This window comes from Cynoglossus semilaevis, chromosome 12 (assembly GCF_000523025.1).
Source record: "Cynoglossus semilaevis isolate Cse_v1.0 chromosome 12, Cse_v1.0, whole genome shotgun sequence".
In the NCBI taxonomy this organism is placed as follows: Eukaryota; Metazoa; Chordata; class Actinopteri; order Pleuronectiformes; family Cynoglossidae; genus Cynoglossus; species Cynoglossus semilaevis.
The window spans coordinates 11,303,070-11,330,908 of record NC_024318.1 but is presented as its reverse complement, the minus strand read 5'-3'; the positions used below and the strand labels follow the sequence as shown (position 1 = coordinate 11,330,908).

The following is a 27,839-nucleotide window of genomic DNA, read 5'->3' as shown; positions in this document are numbered from 1 at the left end:
AGAGGTTAAATTTCATTGTGCATGGTGTGCTGTGCTGTGCTATGTCACAAATGACAAATAAAGATAAGTTTGTAAGTTTGTTTGTTGTTTTGACTAAATTATTCTTTTACTTGTGACTGGTCTGTTTTTATAGACTTCTGCTACCATCTAGTGACTATTTTAAAAACTACATATAAACATTATAATACAATTAATATACAATCTTTACACTTTATATAAAGATGGATAAAAAATAGAATTTATGTCGTGTGTTTCCTTTCGACAACCAAGCAAATGCGCAAGTACGACATTAAAAAAAAAGTTAAATAAACAAATTGACATTACACCTTTATGGACGTTAAAACCTAAGTAGGCTTACGCAGCCTAATCAATCAATGACCGAATCGATGACACGATTGAATGTTTAAAACAACCGTACTGCTTTATTATATGTCACCTATTGACATTACAAGCATATCTATAATGAAATACAATCATGTGATAAAAATATATTAGCACATTGGTGCACAGAACAATTAATAACTATGTGCGTTAAGTAACGAACAATGCGGGATTGATTGGTCGTGTCTTTTCTAAGATGGCGTTGTAAAAAAAAATGCAGGTTTGTTTTTCATGGGTGTTAAATATGTTTAAGTGTATTAACCGGGCAGCTCAGAGTAAGAGGTATCTTCGTTCAGGAAGCACCACTTTCTGTTTTGTAAAACATCGTAGGTGAGCCATAACACGTTTTAATTTTTTACTAAATTAAAATAGCTAGGTAATTTTCGCGTCATGTAGCTAACTAGCTTAGCCAGCAATCTAACCTTAACTCGAGCCATAAAAGCCAACCGGCTTTAACAAGCTAACATTAGCCTTGTTAGCTATGTCAGTTAACACGCGGGTGCATGTTCTGTTAAGAATAACAGCATTTTATTAAATGTGAACACGTAAAAAGAAGTAAACGAGCTACTTTAATGGTCAGTGTCTTTTTTGTGGCCTTTCCTACAGATTCCGAGAGTTGAAGCTCATCTTCCTCCTGTGAGTAGGATTAATTTGTCTTCAATTTAGCCGCAGTAGTAGCTTATGTTCAGCTGCGTTCGTTTACTCTAATTTAGTGAATAATATAAATTACTCCCAGCAATGCAAAGTGCAATATGCATTAAGTATTAAAAAGATTAAGTGCTTTTAAACAGTCATTTACACTGGTTTTATCGCTCCTTTAAGCAGTAAACGTGTTCCAACGATTTACATTTTATCAAAATGCAATTTTATGAAAATATTGAGTTGAATTTAACATTCAACTGAAAGGTCCAATAACGACGTTAACGGCTATATGTAATATGGATATGTAAGGTTGTAATAAGTATTGATTTTTATTGGCCATCGAAAATTTACAAATTGTCTTAAACGAAACAATTATGAAACAGACAACACACACTTGTACAACTGTGTGTTGTCAGTGGTTTGTACTTCATAATATTATGGACAATATTTGTGACATCGACATGTTTGAGATTGAGGAGGAAATTATGGGTGTGTTTTCCTTATCACAGAATATTCAAGTGTTAGCCGAAGTTCATTAAGAAAGTAGAAAAAACTACTTGTCATTGTGACACAGCACACCACTACACAAGTAAATGTGACCTCTGCTTTTAACCCATCACCAAAGTAAACAGTGGGCAGCTTTGAGCAGTGTGTGTGTGTTATTCAAAAACTCTTAATTAACAGCTCTTAAAGCATTAAAATTATATTGTCATTTTTTATTATGTCTCCATATGCCTCTGTTTTTCTCTCCACTGCAGGCTGTTGTCATCCTTGCCACTCAGAATGAACGACACAGCCGTAAATAGGGTGGTTACTGAAATAATACGTTCTCCGGAAGACAAACGGGTTTACAGAGGCCTGGAGTTTGCCAATGGCTTGAAGGCCATGCTCATTAGTGACCCAACAACAGACAAATCCTCTGCTGCTTTAGATGTACACATTGGTAAGTGTCTGCCAGTTTGTTTGTTTTTTACTCTTGGGTAACTACTTAAAACATTTATGTAACAGCAGACAGCAGTGAACCAATTGTAACCCACAAGTTGAGCCCTTTTTACAAGTTCTCTTATTAATTACCACTATTTTTAATTTGTTGTCTGATAAAAGAACAGAACAGTAAAATATATATAATTTTAGGAATGTTTTTCTACATCTTTACAAAATGTCATAATGGTTTCTGCCTATTTTTTACATTTGACATTTTTACACTTTGCCTCCAACATTAAAAGACATAAAAAATGTTTTTGTTAACTTAACAGGTTCTTTATCGGACCCAGTGAATATATCGGGCCTGGCACATTTCTGTGAGCACATGCTGTTCCTGGGAACAAAGAAGTATCCCAAAGAGAATGAATATAGCCAGTTTCTCAGCGAGCATGCAGGGAGCTCCAATGCCTTTACTAGTGGAGAGCATACCAACTTCTACTTTGATGTTTCCCATGAGCACTTGGAAGGAGCATTAGACAGGTATGTCCTGTTTATGGTTAAAAAAAATGGATGTTGTTTTTATTGTTTTGCAAACTACTGGACAAATGGGTAATCTGGACTGATCTGTATTTTTTTAATCAAGATCCCTTTACCTCCCATAGTAACATTACCCGTCACAGATCACATTAAATTGGTATTTAGGATAGTATTGTTTCTCCTTGGTTGGCGCATTTGTGTATTAGAAAAAGCTTTGCATCCCCAAAAAAATGATTATTAAAAAAATGACCATGTATTAAGTCACTTTAAGATGTCGTGTCCTTGTAAAGTATTCTCTAGCTGCAGACAGGTAGTGTTTAAGTAAGTGATCGTCATTTAGTTATCCCTTTAATCATTCATTGTGTATAGCTGCTCTTATCCAATTATTGGCGTAAAGGTGAAATTTTAATAAAACTACAAATCCTGATAGTTTAGTTAATGCTCAATTCTATAGCTTTTATCATTCTTAACATAATGCAGACTAAATGCTGTTAGCCTGGATGCTGACAAGTCCGGTAGGATGATACGTAGTATAAAGCTCTTTCCACAGGAATCCAGGAGACAATCCAGTTTGTTGTCAAACCTATGTTCCCACAATTGCACTACTAGGCTACCTTTATCAAATGTATGTCAGCAGTCTTTCAGTTTGAATGCGTGGGGGATTAACTTACCTACTTAGAAATGAATGATGACCCTAACTGTTATATAGCATCAGCTAATTGTTTCCTGTGCAAGAGAATTGTGAAGGCCATCTGGACCTTAGTGGTGAGAAGGGACACTGCAGAGTCTGCTGAAATATTGATGACGCTGCCTCTTTGATAAAAGAACATTGTGTCTTGAGAACATGTCATTAGTTGGCCTCACTATTTCTGCAATATCCTTACTACTGTCATAATGTAACATTTAAAAAAAATAATTATTTTTGTTTTCAGATAAATTATGTTTTTTTGTTATAATTATTAAGAATGGTAGCACCTGAAGAACCATGGTGCAGTTGCATTAAAGCCCCAGTTGTTGCAGAACTGCATTATTAGAACTGCAACGTGATGCTTGTTTTTAAACAAATACCCAGCTGCTCCCCACTTAGTGCTTAAGCCTAACCTTGTAGAATAACATATTTAGTGTTTCACAGGCCTCACTAGAGAACAGGGAGTTTTAGCCGTGTTATGATAAAAAAAATAGAAGCCTTTATGATTATGAATGAAGGGCACAATTTTGCTCCTTGTCTGACTGATTACTTTAAAAATTTAAATTCAATCAACATGCACTTTACATGGCAGAAGCTCACACTTTTGTACTCATACAAATGTTTTTTGAGAGTGCTAACTGACAAATGGTTGTGTAACGTGCACCTTTAAATATAAAGGGTGATTTTAAACACACCTATATTGTTTAAAGATTATTCCTTTGTTGTTGTCTTCTTATCTCATTAGGTTTGCTCAGTTTTTCCTTTGCCCCTTGTTTGATGAGAGTTGTAAGGATCGGGAGGTGAATGCTGTGGACTCGGAGCACGAGAAAAACCTCATGAATGATGCCTGGAGACTCTTTCAGTTGGAAAAGGCAACTGGCAACCCTAACCACCCCTTCAGTAAATTTGGAACAGGTAGAAACATTTGCAGTTTTCACATTCTTTGCCCTACTTAGAGTCACCAGCTAAAGCTGATTTTAAATTAAATTAATTTTTATACACATTTCACTTTTTGTCAGAAGATGACATGACAAAAGTAAACTCCTTTGTTAATTAAAATATATTTTTTAACAATTAAATTGGGTGTATTTTACTGTGACATGGTTTTCTAAAGCATTTGGATGAACATTTACATATCTCTCTGTGCTTTTTATGTCGGGCTCAGTGTGTCAACCCTGTTACCATTGCAGGAAAAGTCTAGGATTATTCTGGCTTGACTGGAAATGCTCTAAAATTGCCAGCTGATGGCAGTCTCGAATTGTTCTGTTTAGTCTTTATTCTAGTTAAAAATATGAGAGGATCAGACGGGCCTTTTGGTCACGTGCTCTCAGCCGGCCAATGATCTTTGCTGGATTTTATTTCTTCTTACAAAGCATTGACCAGTGACCCTTGTCCTACCTTCAGAGTAGCTGCAGATTAGAATTGTATTTAAGGATGTTTTTCATTACAGAATGTTCACAGATCATGTGATAATCAATAGTCTGTTACTGTAGTTGTAAATATAGCCTTTGACAAAAAAAATGTTTTCCTGGGTTTTATATATTTATTTGAAGAGTCATTTTTCTAACCACCTTAGGTTGATCAGTGATCATCTGCTCTAATAGACTACATATAAACATATTTAGATGTTTTTTCTCACTTGGACAAAGTGACATATTTTGTGCTGATGATGTTGATATTAAAACAAAAACATTGTCTGTTCTGATTTCTTTCTCCTCAGGCAATAAGTTGACCCTTGAGACCAGACCATCCCAGGATGGACTTGATGTCCGCCAGCAGCTCCTGCAATTTCACTCCACATATTACTCCTCTAACCTCATGGGACTGTGCGTGTTAGGCAGAGGTAGAGCTTCTTGTTCCTTATGTTTTTTTTATGTTTTTAACTTTTAAAAACATGCTACTCAGTATTTAGGTAAAACAAACATCTCCATGTGTTGTTGGTCCTTTTAATTAAGATGTCTGCTAAATAGATGCAATATGTGCATATGTGCAAATATTTATTTGGTATATTTTAATTAAGATGTCTGCTAAATAGATTGTGCAAATATTTATTTGGTATGAGTACAGAAAACCAATGATTTCTGCCTTTATCCATTCCATTCAAAAACATCCTTGCAACAGTTAAAATAGTAACTGACAATGTTGAACAATTCTTTGTGCTGTCAAGAAAATATCAAAGTACAGGATCTGGTAATTATTATAAAGGTGAACAGATCCAACTGTTTATATGGTTTCTCAGCTTGGTATTTTGTTTTGTTTTTTTTTTTGTTTTTTTTTTGTAAAAAAGTTGACTTTTGCACACAGAATCATTAGATGACTTGACCTCCATGGTGGTTAAGCTCTTCGGAGAAGTGGAGAATAAGAATGTGCCTCTCCCAGAATTCCCAGAACATCCCTTCCAGGAAGAACATCTCAGAGTGAGCCACTTAATGCTATTTAATCTGTGCACTTTGTGTTAGAGTGGTAAAGTGCTGATGTTTGACTAACAAGTTATTGTATTAATATTTCCAATCAGTCTTTTGTGGTAATTATCAGTTGACAGTATTATCGAATCAAAAATAACCTCATTTCTAACCTCAAAAATGTTTGTGCTGTACCGCAGCAATTCTACAAGGTGGTGCCGATCAAAGACATCAGGAACCTTCATGTGACTTTTCCCATCCCAGACCTACAAAAGTACTACAAGTCTAATCCTGGACATTACCTGGGTCATTTAATTGGCCATGAAGGACCTGGAAGTTTGTTGTCTGAGCTGAAAGCTAAAGGTAGCAAACATTTTGAATGGAGATAAACAATCAATTTAAATCCAACAATCACATCAGGGTTTGGAAGATGCTGTATGTGTACAATGAAATTGTACTGAAAACTTTCATCACAGTATTCTGATCATTTTTAGGCTGGGTGAACACGCTCGTAGGAGGACAAAAAGAAGGAGCCAGAGGATTTATGTTCTTCATCATCAACGTTGACTTAACAGAGGAAGGCCTCTGTGAGTTGTACAACTTACTCTACAATTCTTTTTTTTTTTAAGCATACAGTTTGGTCTGTGTTTTTGAGTAGGGTCATCTATCTCTGGCAAAGTAGAAAACTTTAATCTACTAACATGAAAGTAATGACGTGTGTGTGTGTGTGTGTGTGTGTGTCTCACTGCAGTGCATGTGGACGACATCATCTTCCACATGTTCCAGTACATCCAGAAACTACGTACTGAAGGGCCCCAGGAATGGGTGTTCGAGGAGTGCAAGGTAATTTAAAGAGCTCTGTGTTGTTAAATCAGAATGAGTGCCTTCACAGTGAAGTCTCTCATTTTATTTTGATTAGAAATGTCAGTTTAATGTGTCGTGTTAATTTAAATAAACCTGCGACAGCATATCTCTCCTCCTGTAGGATTTGAACAGAGTGGCCTTCAGATTCAAGGACAAAGAGCGACCTCGTGGCTACACCTCCAAAGTGGCTGGTTTACTACACGTAAGTCTCTCCTCTCTGAAAAGGTTGTTTCCATAGAGACTTGGTGCAGCTTAGTGCGTCTGTGCCCGCTGCCGTCATCAGGTTGCCAAGTGCCTCTCCTGACTCTCTAATGGTAGACTGCAGAATTTGCCATGTCATGGTCAAATTAGACTTTTTCATTGTGGTGTTGCAGTGTCTCACTGACTTGGCTGCCTAATAGTCACTGACACATATAGTACATACAGCTTTTTGTCAACGCCATGTCTCACTTAAACACAGACACATACACAAACTAATAGTTTCACTGATAAATGTGTTTGCCTTGTTCCTCAGGATTTTTTTGCTCTGTGTTTTTAGTACTACCCTCTTGAAGAGGTCCTTGCAGCAGAGTATCTTCTAGAAGATTTCAGACCAGATCTAATTGAGATGGTGTTGGACAAGCTGAGGCCAGAGTATGTCAGGTAAGGAAGTGAGAACAAGGCTCATGAGTGCATAAATATTGGCTTTATTGGAGTTTGCCCCCACCTCCCGCCCCTGGTCCTGTGGCTGTGGGTTTTCTCTGGATACTACTTTCCTTTCCTTTCCTTCTTTCATTCAAAAACATGGAAGATCAGGTAACTGTTGAATCTAAATTGAGTGTTGATTTTGGAGTGGATGGTTGTTTGTCTATATTAAGAGATAGAAACTGAATAAGTTATGATTAAGTACTAAGATCATATTATACACAAAAATAAGTGCATATAAACATCAGTGCATATATACATTGTCGAAATATTCTTTTACTCCTGTGGAGGACATGGCAACTTAAACTGGTATTGGTTTGCAGTCTATTTTTTTATTTCTGTTTTTATCCTTTAGATTTAGAATACTAAGCTGTAATCAGAAATTCTAAAAATACATTTGTCAGTTTGATTTTGAGGCACATCAGGGAGTCACCAACATGATCTTGATCCAAACAGGATGCAAATAGCAACACAGTGTTTCATATGATGGAGTGGTCTTCAACAGTATCTACTCAGCTGTGACAGACAGGGATATTTCACTTCACATAATGTGATCTAGTTGTTTTTTTTTCTTCCCCCCAGAGTTGCAGTGGTCTCAAAGTCGTATGAAGGGCACACGGATAAAACTGAAGAATGGTACGGTACACAGTACAAACAGGAGGCCATCTCTGAAGAGACCATTAAGGTGAATTGCTGAAGTCTAATTAGATTAGGCCCAATGCAGGTTGTCTCTTGTTCTGTTTTGCTGAGTAGATGGGTTCTTATTACATTTCCTGTTTTTCAGAAATGGCAAAATGCAGATCTCAATGGAAAATTTAAATTACCTATGAAAAACGAGTTCATCCCAACCAACTTTGAAATTTACCCTCTGGAGAAAGATTCTCCTTCAGTCCCAACTTTAATCAAGGTAAGAGTTGTTATGCTTCATCACACTAGGCTGCAGACATAAAGCAGGAAATCGTACACAAGTAGTTCAGTTGAGCTTACTAGATAATTAAAAAATACATGTGTTTTTGTTGTAAAGAAGTATATATCTTTCTGGCGCTACTATTACACCATACCAGCACATTAGACACAGTATGAGTGAGGCTGAAGCTTTTATGAGCTCTATGGAAATTATTACATAATACAAATAATCCAATGCTGTGTCTGTGTGTTTCCAGGATACTGCAATGAGCAAGGTGTGGTTTAAACATGATGACAAGTTTTTCCTCCCAAAGGCTTGCCTGAACTTTGAGTTCTTCAGGTGTGTTAATGTCTATAAACCTTTGTACTTGGTTCTGCCCAGTTTACCAACAGTCTGTCAACTGTTGTAGATCGTAGATTTTCTATTTAGGCGGCTCTGATTTTTCATTATCTAAAACCACCTGCTTACATGCACACATACAATATATACATAATACAATAATAATCAGTGGTAAAATGAAGATGCTGTCTTTATAAGTAACAATTGTATTATTTTTTTTAAATTAATGTAATGTCAGAATTATGACTTAATTTAGAAAAAGGCAGAAAAGAGCACTGTTTTACTGTCATGTTTTAAAGTGTTTTAGTAAATTTAGATGATCTCAGGCTGAGTGAAAATTGTACATTCATATCAAACAACATAACATGTCTAATTGCATACATTTCCCAGTTGTCTTTGGATTCTAGACAGACCTTTGGGTGATTAACAGCTGTATCCAATCTGAGTAAAATTGTAATAACTATAATTAGTTGAGTAAAGAGAAACTAATCTTAAACTTAATTGTTATAATTAATTTGTTTAACTTGTTATTCCAACAATGTGTGTCATGTGGAATTCTGGCAAGGACCTCATTTTTAAACCCTTAAGCAAATAATTGGTTTTTGTCCTTCTCCAGAATTGAACATCAACAGGACATTTCCTACGAGAAGAAAATGTTGAGTCTAACAACTCTATGCTCTGTTTCGATACTTTGTTTAACAAATGCCGTTTCCTCAACAGCCCGTTTGCATATGTGGACCCATTGCATTGTAACATGGCATATTTATACCTGGAGCTCCTCAAGGACTCCCTCAACGAGTATGCATATGCAGCCGAGCTAGCTGGTTTGAACTATGACCTCCAAAGTACCGTCTATGGGATGTATGTAAGTATTCAAAAATACCTTCCCATTGCCCATGTATCATCGTTCTCTGACTGGGCTACTGTGGCTCAGCCAGGCCACATCTAATTTCCTTTGTGGCCAGATTAAAAAACGGTAAACATCATCTACACCTATTAAAATAACTAAGGATTCAAGAATGGTCTGAGAAAGGGGCTGCACGGAGCCTTATCACACCTGTCATTCTTCATCAATCTCATTTCCCATCTCAATTATCTTCTACTAAACCTTTTACTGTAGAGCTTATTGTCTCACAGCGGTAGACATACAAAGTCAACTTCTCTGAGACTAGGGTTGTAGGAGATGAAGGTTTGAGTTTAACTCATAAGATGAGGCAGGGGCAGAAGTCTTCTGGAGTGTGTTTTTTTTATATAAAGTCAGTGTAGCTGTGCAGCAAGCTGGTCACAAGGCTGCATATACATACTCTCATCATTCTTCTCCTACTTGTCCTTGTCTCTTTTTGTTTACCACACCTTATGCCCAATCTTTTCTGTTCTTTTTTTCCCTCCATTAGTCGCTACTTATACACAGATCCCCTGCACTGCAACATGACCTACTTGTTACTCAGGTTACTGAAGGATGATTTAAAAGAGTATACATATGCAGCCCGCCTGGCAGGGTTGGTGTATGGCGTAGCCTCAGGGATGAATGCCATCCTCGTAAGTAAGCTGTTTGAACTGCAGGGAAGTTGGGCGGCAATGAATGGTCTGCTTTGCCTTTGAGCCTCTTGACAGTGTGTGCAAATGGTTTGGTATTGTGCATTCCACTTTGATTATGTAGAGTTCTCCATGTCATGTGTAACCTAAAAGAATCTGTGCTTGCTTCTGTTTTCCCTGCAAACTACACTTTAATTTCAGATGAAAAGTGCCTCAGAACATAGTACCAACTCTGTATAGGAAGGACTGGGATGGATGCAGCAAAAAACTTACCAATCCCTTAAAGTTTCCCATTTTGCCGACCCTTGAGTGTCCTTTCAGTGAAAATTTCTATTCTTAAAAACAAGTCATTATTAAACATTTCCCACAAACTTCAGTCAGTCACTGCTGACTTTCAAAATGAAGTGCAGTAGAATTAAGAACTAAATGAAAATGGGTTCTTATGCTAACTCCACTTTAATTTCCTAATAAAAAGGAACTTTAGCTAAGCACCTGATGGCTACAAAAACTTGATTGTTGTGGCGCGCAGCAGGGCTTCATAAAAGTCAAGTCATTCAGTGGGTAAGGACCTAGTGTAAATATAGTACAGATTTTCTTAGTTTTCTGTGGTGTGATTTCATTTTTTGATCTTGCAGAACAAATGAACCTCCTTCAGATGAATAACATTGATTTGTGGTGGTGGTGGTGGTCTTTTTTCCCCTGTAGAATTTTTCTAACCTACTAATTTTGCATCTTTTGGCCTGTGGCCCAATAACCTGTAATAAAAAAGAAAGGCTGACTTTTCCCTGTAAATTCATGGTTGCTCTCTGTCCCTCTGCACTGCTATTTAATGTCTTTTTGTGTAGCTGTGTGAGTATGGAGTGTGTGTGTGTAGCTGATTTGACTCAGCAGTAGTGGTGTGTGCAGGCTGGCCTCTTGTCAAGGTTAATGATGTTAGAAAAGATTACTTTTATCAGGTATCACCTCTGGGAGCCCAGGGGCAAGGGATGGCAGTTTGAATGCGTTGCTGATTGTAGCTGGATGTTTCGGCTTAATCATGAAGTGCCATGGGCTGTGAATTGTGTCGCAGTGCGAAGTCTATAAATAACATTGACTTCCATTTTGAAAAACACTAATATGCAAAGCCAAGCTCTATCATCAACTACTTGTTTGTTGTCTAAAAAAAAGGCAATACATCACACTGCTGCAGATAATGGACTGAAACATCCCGCTGTAGTGAAGTGTTCTTACACAGATTAATATTTGATTGTTTGATTGTGTTTGTACTCAGACATATTGTAATATAGACTAAATGGCTAATACTGCTGTCATTTCTTGTGAAAAATATCACTTGACAGCCTAGATATTTTAACAGCATTCAGAAGACCCAGGTGCCCATGTGGAATATATTTAATTATGTTAATAAGAGTACAATATTGTAGCTTGTAGTCAGCTACAGTCATTGTGTTAAGGTGTGTAGTACTTTCCAACTTCTGCACAGGCACAAAGACTAATTGTAATTCAACAACTGTGTACTTAATACTTTTAAGGTGCTTTGCTGTCTTTTTATGCATTTTCTGTCAATAAAAATGTTGACTGGCTGCTATTTCAGTGTCAGCAATAATTACATTGTGTAGGTTGGTTCCAGATGACTAGTGTAGAGGCATTAACAGAAATCAGTGGGCAACAGTTTTGAAAATCATTGTTTTTGTTCTGTCCAATTGGAATATATGGAATTAACTACATTTCAAAGAAAAGTTCATGGACCTACTTTAATGCTGTATCCACTCTTAGGTCTGAGGCTTACTTGAACAATTACGTACTCTGGTTTTTAAAATAAAAATCAATATTAAAAGTACATCCAGAAAATTGGTTAATATGACTTTGCTCCACACTTGGGTTATAAGACTAGATGAATATAAGACATTTGTAGGAACTTTTACTTGCATTTCTGATTTGGCCATGAATGACTGATGTTTCACACACATTACATACAAATGAATTAGTCACTGTGAGCTCTGCTGATCTTTCTTTCTTCCCATTTGTTTTCCTTCACCATGATCTCCAGCTGTCTGTCAAAGGCTACAATGACAAACAGCATATCCTGCTGAGGAAGATCATTGAGAAAATGGCCTCATTTGAGATCGACGAGAAGCGTTTTGACATCATCAAGGAAGCAGTAAGTACTGACAGCATATGGTCTTGATTGTTGAGTGACGTGACTGATGCTGTTTCTGCAATATGTTTAAAAATATATTAGAAAATGTTTTCTTGTTCACTGGCACATTGTCTCCCTGCAGTACATGAGGTCTCTGAATAACTTCAGGGCAGAACAGCCTCATCAGCATGCCATGTACTACCTCCGCCTACTAATGACTGAGGTTGCTTGGACCAAAGATGAGCTCCGCGAGGCTCTGGATGGTGAGATGCTGCTTTTAATTGTCTCCATCTCCAACTGCCAGTCCTGGTCTAAGTAGTCTACTGCTTTTCTGCTGTGGTTAAAATGAAGTTTCCTAAAACTATGAAAAAATTCCTACTGTCAAAAGAACTAAGGAAATGAAGCTTAGTCTAAAGAGGTAGCTAAAGTGAGGTTTAGATTTTCAGTAGGATTCCCTGCTTCTCCTACAGAATTTCCCCTCTGCAGCACCTGATTTAACAGGCCAATTGAATGTTGTACTGATTTAAAATATAATCTAAATTGTTACTGTATTGTTGATCAATATCCTGAACATGATTCTAACTAAACTAAATGAAATATTGAAAAATGATTGCCTGATTAATTGCTTTTGAATGTGATCTGTATTCCAGATGTAACTCTCCCACGCCTCAAGGCCTTCATACCTCAGCTATTGTCACGGTTACATATTGAAGCACTTCTCCATGGCAACATCACCAAGGAGGTTTGTTTGGAGTTGCTACTTTTTTCATCTCCTGAAAGCATTACCCATTTTCGCCTTCTTTGTCTAGTATATTTCTATATTTCAAACATTTTTAAAAACTATTTAAAAAAATAATACTGTTGCCTTGGGAGTTTTGTGTGTTTTTAATAGAAAGTATTTAGACCAAATTCAAGTTTACGTATGACAACAATACTTAGCAGTTGAAAGAAAGACATGGTATATTAAATACTTTATTTATTGCCCAATGACACAAAAGTCTCAACCCATGTACCTTTGCACTGCCAGCCCATGTGGTTCTTGTGCTTAAAATGAATATTATATCTATGGATTTCTTTGTAGAGGTGGAGAAGTTTAGACGGATAGCTAAAGCAGTGAAATTTGGTGCTGAACATTATAAAGATTTTTGCATAGACCTAAAGTCTCTGGGCATTGCTGAAACAGAGCAGCTACAGTCTGGTTTCTGCTGGCAGCTACAACAGGCTGAACACATCTCAAGCTAATTCCTGGTGCTGACTGAGCTCTGGGAGGCATACAGAGTTAAGTCTGCACTTTGTGTCATCGCGTCATAGAACTGCACTTTACCCTGCTCAAAGTACAGAATGTCACATATACACAAGTCAGCTTTAACGCAACAGACTTTGTCCAAAGTTTTTGTAAGTGGTTTTACGATATATTACTATATTGTTTATGCAGATTTCTGAACAGAACCAATTTTGTCTGTACGTTCACATTGATTTCTATTTTTAACCAGAGAATCTTGTACTGCCTTTTATAAAGGGTTTTTCAGGATCACTACATAGATCCATATCCTCTTTAATTTCACACTCTCCTAGCCTTTCCGCAATTAGTTTCTAAAATGTAAAAAGTGTGCCAAAGCTTTTGAGTATCACCATTTGTTTTTCCTGACTTAGAATAGCAGTTCTAAAAGAGTTGAATGTCATGGTCAAGTTGTTTGGATTAAAATATATTTCTTTCTATATATAATACTTTTTCTGGCTCTCCTCTAATCTCTCTAGTCTGCTCTTGGTATGATGCAAATGGTGGAGGATACACTCATCGAACACGCTCACACCAAGCCCCTCCTTCCAAGCCAGCTCATTCGCTACAGAGAGATTCAGATTCCAGATGGTAGGTTCAGCACTGCCCATACGCACCATTGCTATATCACTTTTACTCATCAGCTGCTAGTCATGCCTGTTTCCATGGCGACCACTCTGAGTGGTTCTTGCCCACAGCCCCTGCCTTCGTCATCATTGTCGTCCTGCGTTTATTGGGAGTTAATTTAATTCATCACTCTTCGTTTCTACCCGAAGGACTATCCCTGAGTGAAAAGCTGACGTCACTGGGCAAATGTTGGTCGCCACTCTACCCTTAGTAGGGTGAATGTAGATGCACACAGCAGCAGCGCACCTGTGTTGCCTTTCTGATTACATTAGGAAACTTGAGCAATGTGTGGAGGAAAACCAGAGCTGTGCAGGGCCACCTGGAGACTTCCTGTGTTTCACAGAGGATTTTTCCAGGATGTGCTCCAAGCTGCCAGTCAGACACAGAGCAGAAGCCCAGGAGAATGAAGATGTTGAGGATGTAAACAGAAAATTGGCTTGAGGAATGATTGACTGCCTGGCACATACGATTACTGTCCTCACTTTTCGTTTTAGGCAGAAATGTCCTACTTGTTGTTCCCTAATGTTTTTTTTAAGACTTGAACATAACAGAACTCTTTTTAGGGCCACATAATATAAAATATTAATCATTATTTGTTATTCATTATTAATCACTTCTATTAAATCCCTTCATTCTATAGTTAGTACACCATATAATTTATCTGTTCAGTTGCGTTGTTTCTTGGGCTGTTTTTTATTTTGACTATAATTCACTTTGCCTTTAACTGTCTGCACTAAACTGTGTCAAACTTGGCACAAAACACAGTAAGTTTGTTGAAACTAAAAAAATGTAATCCGTATGAAGGATTTGTTGCTGCACCAAGTGCGTATGATTGGCGGAGGTTTCCAGTTCTCATCAGAGCTGTTCTGGTGGCTGTAAGTGTTTCTGTTTCTCTCTGGAGCAGAGCCACCAGACAAAAGTGGGACCAATTATTTGTAATCAGGAGAGACGGAGCTGCTTCCGTGCACAGATAAAAGCTTATATTAACCAGAGTATCTTATGAGGCATTGATTATATTTAGATACAAAAACCTTTGTCAGGAGGCTGATGCTGCGGCCTGGGTATCTTCCGGTCACTTACAATTTAGAGGTTAATTCTCTGTATAGTGTAAAACTTGTGTATCTGTTGTAATCAATTCTCTCTGTGGTTTCCATTGGTTTTCATAGTAATTTTGATTAGCAATTATCATTCATCACGTGTGACGTTTTCAAAGCAATACACTGTGATCTCCCAGTGGCAATATGTCCTGTGGAACAGTTGCAAATGAAGTAATAAAACCACAAGCTAATGTTTGTACTTTGATAAGTCAGAGTGCTGATGTGTTTCATTTTCAGTTTTCTAAGTAGTGAAACTTTTAACACACTGAGAAGTATTTGACAGAGTTTGTATTAAAGCTGTGCACAACACACATTGCGTCCTAAGTACAATTCCACAATGCACCGTCAGCATGAATATAATGAGGCTGGCATTGCTCGGCATTAACAGCTTTTCTCTTCAACGTGAACTTTCTAGCTATGGTTGAATGGACGGCACATCTAACAGATTATCGCAGAACGTTGGGATTCAGCCGGAAGTCTCCGCCTTCCCACTGTTCACTTGCACTATTAACTAACATCCAATGGCTTAAAGGGAAATTTACAACTCCATATTACTCTCCTCTACTTTTGGTCTTAAAACCAGACTTGATGCTGGGTTTTTAGCAATATACAAAATTGCATATAAAACATAGCCATTCATAGCCACTGATCAGTCTGCCATACTAAAACTTAGACCTACTGATGAGTTTAGATGTTGGCTTTTATTGCTTACCTATTCAGAATTTAAAACAATGATGACAAATGTGTAGCTGATATTTTTTCTCTGTCGACATATTGTGTTTGGACTGTTGTGACCGTTGATTTTTTTATTTTGTAGATTTAGCAAGCCAATGACCCTGTCTTTGGCTTGCTATAGTCTTCTTTCTGGTCTATGACGTTTTGCAGTGATGTGTATGTTGAACTCTCTTCCTAACAACTGGAGTTGAAGCTATTTTTGAGCAGAAAGATCTGATTTGCTAATGTAATCCTACTCTGTCATTTACTGACTATTCCTAAGTCTGCTTTATGTTAAAAAGTAAGACCTGAAAAGTAGGAGATAAATGGGAGTTGGGGGGTCAAGTGTAAAGTGTTTTGTGTCCTGAGTGTCTGTAAGAAACTCGGACATTATATTTATGCTTCTCTTTTATGTCTTTGTCGAAGTACATAAAAATCAAATGAGTTCAGGCCCACAGCGCTGCCTTTAACCCTACTTCAATCATTTATTTTTATATTTGTTGTATTTTCAGTAAAGTGTTTTAACATATTGGGGGGGTGTCATCCTTGTTTCTATCAGGTGGCTGGTATGTATATCAACAAAGAAATGACGTGCACAACAACTGTGGTATCGAGATCTACTATCAGACGGACATGCAGGCCACTCATGACAACATGCTGCTTGAGCTGTTCTGTCAGATCATCTCTGAGCCCTGCTTCAACACACTAAGAACCAAAGAACAGCTGGGTAAGGCTTAAATATGGTGTCCAGCCTAATTAGATGGAGTCAAGTCAGTTTGTTTTGTAAAGCTCAAATTAACATAATGCTTTCTCCTCAATGGATTATACTGTAAATCTACTGTATATGGACATAGATAATTATAGAAATGGATATAGATACAGTGGGGCTTCAAGACGAGTTTAATCTGTTTCTCAACAGCACTTGTATGTCGATCCGCTCATATCTCAATTGCATTTCCCCCATTAAAAATGACTAAAAACCAATTCATTTGTTCCAGCTTCCAAGAAATATACTATTAATTAATTAAATTAACCCCTCCATCTAACCATAAGAAAAACAAATATAAAATATAATATAATTGATTGCTATAATTGATGTGCACTACTGGAGTTAAATAAGAGTCTTAAGTTTAAAGTTCCCCATCACCAATCTGTTGCTCTTCTTTTTTCCACCTCCTGTAGGCTACATAGTGTTCAGTGGACCTCGACGGGCCAATGGAGTTCAGGGACTGCGCTTTATTATCCAGTCAGAGAAGGCCCCCCACTACCTGGAGAGCCGCGTGGAAGCTTTCCTTTGTACCATGGAGAAGGCTGTGGAGGAGATGAGTGAGGAAGCTTTCCAGAAACACATCCAGGCCCTCGCCATCCGCCGCCTGGACAAACCTAAGAAGCTGTCGGCAGAGTGCGCCAAGTACTGGGGAGAGATCATCTCTCAGCAGTATAACTTTGACAGAGGTGAGATGTTGCTTCCCTTCTGTCCTCTTCACCACCCCAACCCCCTACCCCTTTGTCACGTGTGTGTATATACATATATATATTTTTAATCATTTTCTGAGGTCCCTGGCTATAAGGGGAGCTATTTTTTGCATATATCCATATGTAGGTCCTTTAATGTCTCAGAGGTGAGCTCAGTGTTGCTTAGAGCCCTGCAAATTAGTATTGATAAAAGTGTGAAGTAATCTGTAGCAGCACCACACCTCTCTGTAGCAGCACTCCTCTGAGTGCTGTAATGGACTGTAATAGGCCTGATTCACTGGTAATCTGCCTAAAGCCCTGAGTGATGGCAACACTGAAATGCTGCCAAGAGGAAAGAAGGTGATTTCTGATACTACTGTTGTGGAAAATGGTTGTCTCAATGCCAAAAGCAGTTAAGAACATGTGACACATCAAGAATATTTTATCTTGTGTAAGAGTCATAAGTAAGTAAATGAACAGATTACCATTTTAACATGGGTTTGTCAAGAGTCCTAAAATAAAGAAAATAAATTAAGCAGGACAAGACATCATCCAAAGATCGATTTTTGTCTTGTGTCTTTTCCTACCTCCTTCTTAGACGACCACTCATTGGCTGCTCTAACATGCAGAAATTTAATGACATGAGGAAAACTTTATATTCTAATTTCCTTCTCACCTGTTCAGTTGCATTTTGCATCCTACCCAGGGGCAAACAGCTTGATGCATTTAATGTCAAATTCCTTTGAAAACCACAGGGACAACAGCTGAATAAATGTTATTTCACATAAACTATAATATCTTTGTGTCTCAGGTGCAGGCAGAGCCATCTGCTCACTCTGCAGCAGTGCCTTTGCTCCGACTGATTATGTTAACACTTATGTTCTCCCTCGTGTTGCAGATAACGTTGAAGTTGCTTATCTGAAGACTTTGACAAAAGAAAACGTAATTCAGTTCTACAGAGTGAGTACTGAACGTGAAGGTTGAGACTGTGATGAAGAGGCATACAAACTCAATTCATTTCATCTTTTTTTTTTAAACTGGTGTGGCATTTGATTCAAAGACACCTAGTTTTTCAGGATCATCAAAATTGTGAGCTTTTTTTTTGCTCTTGAAAGAAGTATTGGTGAAACAAGAACCAAAAAAAGCCAGAAGAAAGTGTAGGATTGGCCCAGAAATTATGTCAATTATGTAAATGGTAAACCATTAAAGGTCATGGAACGTCTGATTGGTCTGTCAGTCGATGATTAACTTGCGAAATCCACGGACACAGTACAACTGGCTCCAGGTTTACAGTCGGTTGGATCCTTACTATTTTCATTTGTTTTGTATTGACTATACAACATTACTAAATATTGGGCAGAAATAACTGTTGTTAAGATGATTTCTGTAGTTACTCAGTTTGTTGTTAGGCTTATCCTGATTGAAAACAGAAGTGGTTCAAAGCTAAGCTAACTCTATGGTGGACTGAACTGGTGAAGTCATTAATTCAGTACTACCCTGACTGGCTCACTGGCTTCACATCCTTGTTACTCAGCAGTGGCGGCATAATTCTCCATTTTCTGAGATGATCAATGTTGGTCCAGCATAGACGGAATCACTAGCAGCTTCACATTTGTCTGACTGTGTGTGTGTCCCAGTCTTTGCCTGCTGTTTCTATTCATAGCCACGGAGAGTGGAGGTGACACTGACACACAGGGCGCTCACAGCGTATCAGCCGCTGTAATGAATGACAGCCATTCTTTTTCGAGGCAGATAAAGCCACATGGACACACGTCTGTTCTGAAAGAATTGGTTTTATCTCGGCCTAGCAGAAACCTTTCCTGGCCACATGCTGAATAAACCTTATGCATTTCTAATATCAAATCAGACATTTTGTGGTCCCCAGAGCTGGCGCCATCTGACTGCAAAGGAGCCAAACTTTCACTCCTAACGTAATCATGCATTCAGAAGAGCTTATGAAGTCTGAGTTTGGAGCTAAAGCTCCGTCAGGCTGATGCCAGACTCATTCAGGAAAACCTTGACACAATTTCCAACAAAGTTTCGAACAAACAGTGTTTCTAGCAGCTACTTGTGATGCAAAAACAATAAATTCAACTAAAGTTACATCACACATGTCCTTCCTTTTAACTTTTGTCCTCCTGTCTGTCTCTTTGCAGGAACGTCTGATGGTGGATGCACCTAAAAGACACAAAGTGTCTGTACACGTCTTGTCCAGAGAAATGGACACCTGTGAGTATTTGTAGACACATTTTGGACCGCATCATTTTTTACTCCATTTGAGCTAAGCATTGACGTCAGTATATCCACCAGGTCCAGCAGTGGGAGAATTTCCTGCTCAGAACGATGTCAACCTTGCCCCCGCTCCCTCCCTGCCACAGGTAAGACTACTGTCTATCACCAGAAGAATACATTTGACAGGAAAGCAACTGACTTCTGGACGTTTCTAAAACTGGGTGATACAATTAGAGATCATTTACATAAAAGGAGAGAATGTAAATTCTGTCAGCAGCCAATTTTTAACCAGTGCTCTGATTCTGTATTTCAAACACCACAAGAAGTAAGCTGAAGCTGCAACAAATATCTGAGAGCAGATCTATACAAGACCACCAGGGGACAACGCTGAGTTCAGAATTTATTTCCAGGCAGAAAAAGTTTCCCACACCATAATAAACATGGACACTGTGAAGGGAGGTAGGGATGGTGTTCCTTCTCAGAACGAGGTCCAAACATAGATAGGAGGAGGAGACTACAGTGGTCTGTGCAGTCATTAAATATAGTTAGCAGTAGTTATTAGTCAATTGTTCTGTACTTGTCTACGTGTTGTTCTTGTTCCTTTTTTGGCCACAAGCAAGATATATTGCGTACTAGTCAGGAACAAACAGTCTTAAACCTCTTCTCTTTTTCTCTCAGCCCACATTGGTTCAGGACATGACAGAATTTAAGAGGAGTCTTCCTTTGTTCCCATTGGTCAAACCTCACATCAACTTCATGGCTGCTAAACTGTGAGCCAGTCGGCAAAGGGGAGAAGACAAGGGGCAGCACGAGGGTGGGGGCTGGAAGACCTCACCCTCCTCCCTACCCACCCTGACCCCCACCAGAAGACTACCCAGAGCGAGCCTGCATGAACGTTTTGAGCGTGCTTGTGTGCGTGTGCATGTGTGAAGATGTGTGGCAGGCTGGAATCCACTGCAACCGATGCTTGGAAACAAATGTGTGTATTAGAAACCACTTGTGTTGAAGGTGAGAATGAGGTTAGAGGTCACTTCTGTCTCTGAGAGCAGACACAACACACCCTGCATCACAGTGCTGCATAGATGGTTGTTGAGGGAAAACAATCTGAAGACCATTTGAAGAAAGTGTAACTACAGGATCCTCCCAGCAGGAGGCGTTTTATTTGGATGTTCCAGAGAGGAGCTGCTTTGAGAGCAAAGAGCAGGTAAATGTGGAAGATGGGGTGTCTGCAGTAGTTATATTTGAAGGTTTGTTTTTATTTTATTCCTGTGGCTGAAATATTAACTTTGAGTTACCCGATGATGTTATCTCAAAAGGACATTTTTATTCAAGATATTTGGTTTGTTTGTTTGTTTTTTTAGTGTGTGCTCCGTTGTTTTAATCCACTTTGTTTTTGTTCTTGTTTGGATCCTCCTAAGATGTTGGCACCCTTTGAGAAGCTGTTTTTAAATGGATCATCAAATGTTTGTGGAAAAATAGTTTTAATGCATTTAACAGTAGTTTGTATTTCAAACATCTCAGGGGAACCTCCAAGCTGATTGGATTCTCTCAGTTTTATTAGTAAATCATTAAAATATACATGAGTTTTACCCATCTGTCATCATTAACTCACTCCAGTGAGTCTAAGCAAGTTCTCTAAAAGAGGATCAGGGTTGCATTCAATTTAGTGTCACATCACTCTTAGCTTTTTTTTTTTTGTCATCATCTCTCAGAATTCTTTATTTTTTCATGCTGGTGCCCCCCTACTGGTCAGTATCAGGATCAACTGCATGGCAAGTGAAGTCCTTTCACTTGGCCACTTAGATTTGACTTAATTTTTTATTAATATTCTGATTTGAAAAAATGAAATGCTAATGAAAATAATTAATCCTGCCCCTTGTGGTCAAGCTAGGTACTGTAGTGTTATTGGAACAAGGTCATACTATCGCAGATGATTTAGTAAGTCATTAAAATGAGAAATCTGAACAAAAACCTCAGAATGAACACATTAACAGTGAATAATTTGATCTAATTTTAAATAGAAATATATATTTTCTTCTATAAGGAGACGTACTGTTCTCTCCTTCAGCTTTAACTTCTTGGGATAAAAATACTTCAGGTATTATATATTGTATATGAACTCACCTAAAGAATTTTGCATTTAGCTGTATATACAAATTTCTATTTGGAGGTCAAGTCAGGACTCGATTATAATCTCAAAATTCTGGGATTAAATTTAGTTGTATCTGCAGACAACAACATTTGTGATTATCTGCTCTTTTTATCACAAAAAATAGGTGTTAGATTAGTCAGAACTGCCAAAGAAAGAACACCAGCTCTTCACCTCTGTCCTTCCCATCATTAATCATATCTCTTTATTTAAACTTGAATGTGACAATGAGCATTCCACCTGACCTTTGCCCTCTTTCTGTTTCACTCTGAGGAATACCTTCTACCCATGTTTTTTCTGCAGCCTGTGCCTTTCACCTTTAAATACTCCCCTGTCTTCACACTGAGGTGATTGTGTTTGGTCAGGGGTGAAAATCCTTATCTCCCCCAACCTCACTCTCACCCTTTTAAGACAACTGCTGGACTGTGCACTGGCTTTTATAATAGATTTGAAGAAGAAACTGTAACACGTGATATTTACTCCAACCCTTCCGGTGTCTACGGTAGTAAATATCACGTTGCCTGAGTTTCTGTCTCAGTAAATGCACTTCTTTCTCAAAGCAATAAAAATTTCTGGTGAGGCAGAGTGAGCTGCTGGTTCTGATGACCGTGTTCTTTGGTGCTAAACTATTGATCATGTACAAGAAATGGATCTTATGGTTCACTTTCGGACTTTGTCACAAAATAACACCCTAGCTGTAGACCTGGAAGTACTCCACTGAGTACGCAGGTTACTCCATTTGAATGAATGAATTACTAATGAATACCATTCCAACACCATCACTGATTTGATTGAAATAACCCAACAAAAAGCTAATATGTTCTTCCTTCGACACCACCCTGATGGTGAACACTGGTAGTGTTATGTTTTTGAAGAGCTGGTTCCCATTTCCTACATATATACAGAACTATTTATACTGTGTTTCACATAAATAAAAGTGCAGGTCATTAACCAATATTAAAAACATTGAGTGCTAAAATACCCACATGCGAATTTTGCTCCATTGCTGCTCATACTTATTTTTGCAGCGATATGGAGTGTGTATAGAACACGTATGACGCAGAATATCATCAAGCCATACATTTTCCAATAAAGGAGCACTTGCTTTTTGAAATTGAGTTCCTCCATTTATCAATTTGTACCAGACTGTTTGGCACTTAAGTTTATGTGTATTTATGTATACATATACAGTATGTATGTGTAGATATGAATGTGTATATGTATACATAAGCATATCTGTATGTGTGTGAATATATCTAAGTATTTGTATGTGTGTGTATACATATAAATATACACACTACCAGTCAAGAGTTTGGACACTTCATTTAATGTTTTTTTTCTTCATTTTCATGACTATTTACATTGTAGATTCTCACTGAAGGCATCCAAACTAGGAATGAACACATGGAGCTTGTATTACATCAACAGTAAGGTAAATACTCAAATACATACACATGTTAACATGTCGTTTTCTACTGAAGAGCATGGAGTAGTTTCACCAACCAGTAAAGGTTTCTTCACATTCTCAGTGGCAATATAGCTCAGGGGAGAAGGCTTCTGACAATGAAGGGTTAGAATCCCTGCCTCAGACAACATTTAACAAATTTAATTGTATATTTTACAACATCAACCTTTGACAACAAGTACAAGTTTAGTCAAACATCCACTAAGTCAAAAGAGAAGAAAAAAACTTCTGTACAAACCACTGTATGAGTTGCTGCCACCTAGTGACTGGAGGCTTGTTATCATTCAAGCATTACAGTAGCGGTACACTTATGTCCAGTGTGCCATATTCCATTGGAAGCCCCACTATTTGAGAAGTACTGGTGTAACTTGTGTGTTTACCACAGTCAATCAATCATGACAAATGGAAGTTTTGCTGTGAATAAAGTATGTGGCTGATTGGTTCAGTGAGAGAAATGTAGCCTGCACCACAGAAAATTATCAATTTGGAAGTTTTACTCTTTAGTGAAACTACTCCATGTCCTTCACCAAAAAATTGAATATCTGACAAAGTGTCACATTTGTACCCTCTTCAGGGGTGTTTTCTTCTGGGTTATTCTGCCATGGAAGAAGAATAGAAACTACACCGGTGTTATGAACATCTGTGGTTTCCGTAGGGACACAAACACTCACACTTCAGCATTTGAAAAAATACATTTATTCACAGAACTGATTACCATTAAACACCATCGAGTCAGAAGTGATGGCGGCGTTCACACAGAGTTCACACTTATTTTGGCAGAGTTACAGTAGATTTGCAGGGAAGGCTGTGGTACTGATGCAGGCACAGTTGAAATGCGTGGGAGGGTTAAAAGGAATCCTCTTCACAGGAGGTCCTGTACGATTGATGTCCAGCTACTGACTGGAGGAAGCAGATAAATGAGGACTGGGACTGCAATACAAAAAGTATTGTAATGTCATCTGTCTACATTCTCAATATTTGTTTCCAAACCATGAGCTTTTAGAAAACATGCAAAAGTCCAAAATTAAATTGAATCCCTAAAACTGCAGGTTGGTGAGCTGAGTAAAAAAAAAAATTTTAATGCAGATGTTTAATTTGCATTAAAATGTTTTTTTTTTACATTACTAATATTTTGTTGAATTTAATGCACAAACTTCACATTGCTACTAAGTAAATGTTATTAAAATGTTTAAATTTGACTTAAATATTACTTTGTTGAGCCTTTAAGACCCTTTTAACAACTCTCCTGTCTGTCTTTACCCATTCTTGAAATAACACTTAGGGTAGAACCCATTTTTTGGACTTTACAACTGAGTCTTAAGCCTTAAAAACAAACAAATGGCTTTTTTTTAAAAGAACTTGAGAAAACATGGCTTCTTGTAAAGATGAGTCTATAATTTGCACACAAGTGCCGCCTGCTTCACTGACTCCCCTTAACTTGTCAATGTCCAGGTTTGTCCTGAGCTGTAGTCCACACAAAGCCAATGTCCAATCATCATAAGAAGGGGACACGGGGAAGTCAGGGAGGGTGCGGTGCGGGTGAATGGGGTCACCCTAAATAGAACTAAGACAGAAATCAAGGTTTCACATTTCAGAGCTGCAACCAGAAGATTGAATGTCTTCCTTTTGATGCAAAAAAAATGTTTTGTAGGACTGAGCGTCCACAGCTGGTGGAGAGCATTTGATGGTAGCATGCTGCAGGAGCTCCAACGATCCTGCAGGTGCAGCAAAGAGTGACGGAGCTTTGATACACACTGAAGAGGAGGTAAAGCTACAGACGTCAACACTGCAAAAGTACGTGAAAGAAAAACAAATGCTCAAACTTAAAGATAGCGTACACTGGAGGTTCACTAAAACAAACAGACTCGTAGACAAAGGAAAGCTGTTTCTAATAGCTCAAATGAAGTAAATCGTACTGGGTAAAAATGCAGCAATGCTGCCCTCTGTGTCAATTAACTTCAATTAAGTCTAATATTAAGTCCTAAAGCTGAACTTGAAGGATCGGTTTTGTTTTTGTGATGTCAATTAGCAGAGCTGTGGAGGAGTACGGATTCACTCATCAGTGGACCCCCAGTATGCAAGTACCACAGACAGGACAGTGTCACCTACACCTGTCCTGCTGAGATTATAACTAGTTCTGGCATGTTTTACACTCCATGATATTTCTATCTTTGTTAAGCAGCAATCAGTCAAAACAAGAGTTTGTTTTAGTTTTAGGATTCATACGAAACAATGACAACAAACCACACAGGTTTATTCAGCACTTCCCAACCATTTTGAGCCATAGCACATACTGTCATTAGAAAAAAGTATATGTAATGAAATTTAATGATCATCTTCTTTCAATTCACTCCCAGCTTATATAATCAGTGTGAAACCACGGCATGTTTAGTTGAACACACACACTGATGTACTGACTTGCAGGAATTGAAGAAAGACACACAATCTTCACCACTCTAAGTCAGTCTTATTTATTTTTTATTGTAATTTAATTGTTTGACCTGTTATGGTCACATAGACAAACAAAGACAAATTATTTGCCATAAACAAATAATAGCTTTTAGACCAAATCAGTGAAATTGGATAATGTGCTGTGGAACAGTGGTTGGGAGTCACTGATCTAAACAACTGAACAGGGCTGTGTTTACAGCTCCTCCTGGTGGAAGAGTACTGCACCAAGTGCTTTGTTACTGAAAAAAAACCCAACTTGCCTACTGTACCTTTAGCTTTTTTCTATTTTGCAAACAGTGTCAGGATGGATACAGTTACAGTCACAGCATCTTCAGAAATTCAGAAATGATTCTGTAAATGTACTGCATCATGATTCATAACAGTTAAACACGTTTTATTCTTTATTGGTTAATACATTCCTTACACTAAATATTTTCCTTATTCAATATGAACCCTCTCAACATTGGCAAAAGTTTTCAAAATAACCATGATATAAAACAATCATTTATTATTCATATAAAACTTCATAATTACACATTCCCCATATTTTCTCTCTTTAAAATACAGTTAAGTTTACAATAGTTATTAGTCACGTATCCACCCGACACAAATTCTTTATGTAGCATGTGTGTGTCTGTGTGTCCACAGTTGTCATCCATCCTCACCCATCAGAAGCATCAGGAGATTAAAATGGACAGCAACAGATGTGGGAATCCTTGACGGGGAAGTAAATGAAGGTCACACTGATTCCAAGTCACTTCCTGCTCCAGGTCTGACCAACACTTCCACATCTTCCTCTATCCTTACCAGTTTGTCTGTGTGTGTCTGTGTCAGTCAGTCCTTCCAGCTGCTCTATCTCAGGACAGCTCCATCTCCTCAGGCTTCCTCCTGCTCAGGGAAGTTGAGGATCTTGCGGTGGGCTTGTCTCATGTATTGCTGCTGTTTGAAGTACACCTTGAAAGCTCCTTTGATGGCAACAAAAGCAATGCCACCCTGTGGGTGAAGAAGAAAGGAATAATTCTTGAAGGTCTTAACAGCTAATGGATGTTTTCTGAATCTGTGCTGATCACATCACACCATAACTGCTAATTTCACCTCTTCTATTATTTGTCTGAATAGAAATCCAAACCTTACACTGATGTAGAAAATGATCCAAATGTAATGGGGATACAAATGTCACCACTGTATTTTCATTTAGCCTTCACCTACCATTCAAATTGACGGAAAGAGATTCTGAGACAAACATCCTAATGTCTTAAGTAGTTAGCATGTAAACCAGCAGGGGGAACTCTAAAACCTGTTTGACATTTGTGTGGTTTCGCTGTTGGCAAGTAAGATCTCACTCCACAACCTTTGTGTGAACCTCATTGTTGTGGACGTATGTGGAGCCCATAATATGCTGTCTCTGCACTGTAGTGTTCCCTAATGTGTGTTTGACTCAGCAGTTTACCAGACTGTCCCCCAGGAGTCAAAGTGCTGCACCATTCTCACCAGAATAGTTCTCTGCAGGTTGGAGTTGACACTGCTGAACATGAGTTTCCCCACAATGGTGGCAATCGTGGGAAAGACCAGAGCGCCACACAGGATCCGTGTGGCTGATACATGGTCGGCCAGAGGGCTGGCCTCCGCTGGGATCCGAGGGACAGGACAGCCAATCCCTGCACACAGGCAAAAATTAGGTTGTACATTTCAACATAATTTAACATCATTCCAGACCTGACTTGACATCCTGCATTGGTTCAAATGCCCAACTACTGACTCATTTGTTTTTATTTGTGTAATGCGAATAAGGTGAGCACATTGGAGCATGTGATAAAGATCACATGATTGATCATTATCACAACCACATTTATTGTAGGATGTTCGTACCATGTTTACTTTAGATGGAACGTCTGATTAAATGGCTTACATTCTTCTGCAGAAGGTGAGGCACGGAAATTGAACATTTTCCACAAATGAATCAAAAGTAATTAATTTAAATCAATAACTGAATCCTTAGAGACCTGGAAAGATGCTGTTGAGGATCTGCAGTTTGTTGGAGTACTTCCGCCACAGACGCAGAACATAGTCTTCCCAGCGGATCATCTTGCCAAGGATCAGCATGACAGGGATTGTGGGTAAGCCAATGAGCAGGAACAATGGGTCAGCCCTCTCCATAACGTCCAGACCCTCCTTATGGCCCACCACCTGGACAGCACAGAACAGAGTCTGAGGTGATGACTCAAAGAAAGAGGTTTTAAAATGAGTAATCACACCCTTCACCTTACTGCAGTTTTGTCACCAAAGTACATTTGAAGTTACATCACTGACCAGTTAAAAGTAAACCAAA

The 27,839-nt window shown here is 38.3% G+C and overlaps 2 protein-coding genes across 9 annotated transcripts in view; one reads left to right on the top strand and one right to left on the bottom strand.

Moving 5' to 3' along the window:
* The first annotated feature begins 552 nt into the window (after positions 1-552).
* ide (insulin-degrading enzyme) lies at positions 553-24,846 on the top strand. 5 transcript variants are annotated; one of them, XR_001760849.2, is made up of 28 exons: positions 579-711; positions 988-1,017; positions 1,782-1,966; positions 2,280-2,487; positions 3,918-4,087; positions 4,893-5,015; positions 5,477-5,589; positions 5,775-5,937; positions 6,069-6,161; positions 6,326-6,417; positions 6,560-6,640; positions 6,977-7,080; positions 7,705-7,807; positions 7,907-8,029; positions 8,286-8,368; positions 9,089-9,233; positions 11,952-12,062; positions 12,184-12,304; positions 12,692-12,783; positions 13,800-13,911; positions 16,318-16,485; positions 16,941-17,213; positions 18,112-18,173; positions 19,370-19,442; positions 19,524-19,591; positions 20,124-20,649; positions 22,963-23,026; positions 24,711-24,846. XR_001760849.2 is itself a non-coding variant. In XM_025060638.1 (26 exons), exons 3-26 carry the CDS (start codon positions 1,807-1,809, stop codon positions 20,217-20,219), a joined length of 2,937 nt encoding a protein of 978 aa, XP_024916406.1. In that variant the 5' UTR covers positions 553-601; positions 988-1,017; positions 1,782-1,806; the 3' UTR covers positions 20,220-22,712. The 5 variants fall into 5 exon arrangements, 4 of the variants coding, with proteins under 4 accessions (XP_024916406.1, XP_024916405.1, XP_024916404.1 ...); XM_025060638.1 differs by lacking the exons at positions 22,963-23,026; positions 24,711-24,846 and having other exon boundaries at positions 553-601; positions 20,124-22,712; XM_025060636.1 differs by lacking the exons at positions 9,089-9,233; positions 22,963-23,026; positions 24,711-24,846 and adding an exon at positions 9,763-9,907 and having other exon boundaries at positions 578-711; positions 20,124-22,712.
* marchf5 (membrane-associated ring finger (C3HC4) 5) overlaps positions 23,740-27,839 on the bottom strand; it is an 18,009-nt gene continuing 13,909 nt past the window's right edge. For 3 of the 4 annotated variants that reach the window (XM_025060646.1, XM_008322150.3, XM_025060647.1), the window contains exons 4-6: positions 27,514-27,697; positions 27,002-27,168; positions 23,740-26,503 (exon numbers count right to left, since the gene is read on the bottom strand). In XM_025060646.1, coding sequence (XP_024916414.1) covers positions 26,387-26,503; positions 27,002-27,168; positions 27,514-27,697 — 468 coding nt within the window. In that variant the 3' untranslated portion in view covers positions 23,740-26,386. The remainder of the gene's footprint in view (positions 26,504-27,001; positions 27,169-27,513; positions 27,698-27,839) is intronic. The other variant, XR_003051260.1, reaches the window with a different exon arrangement.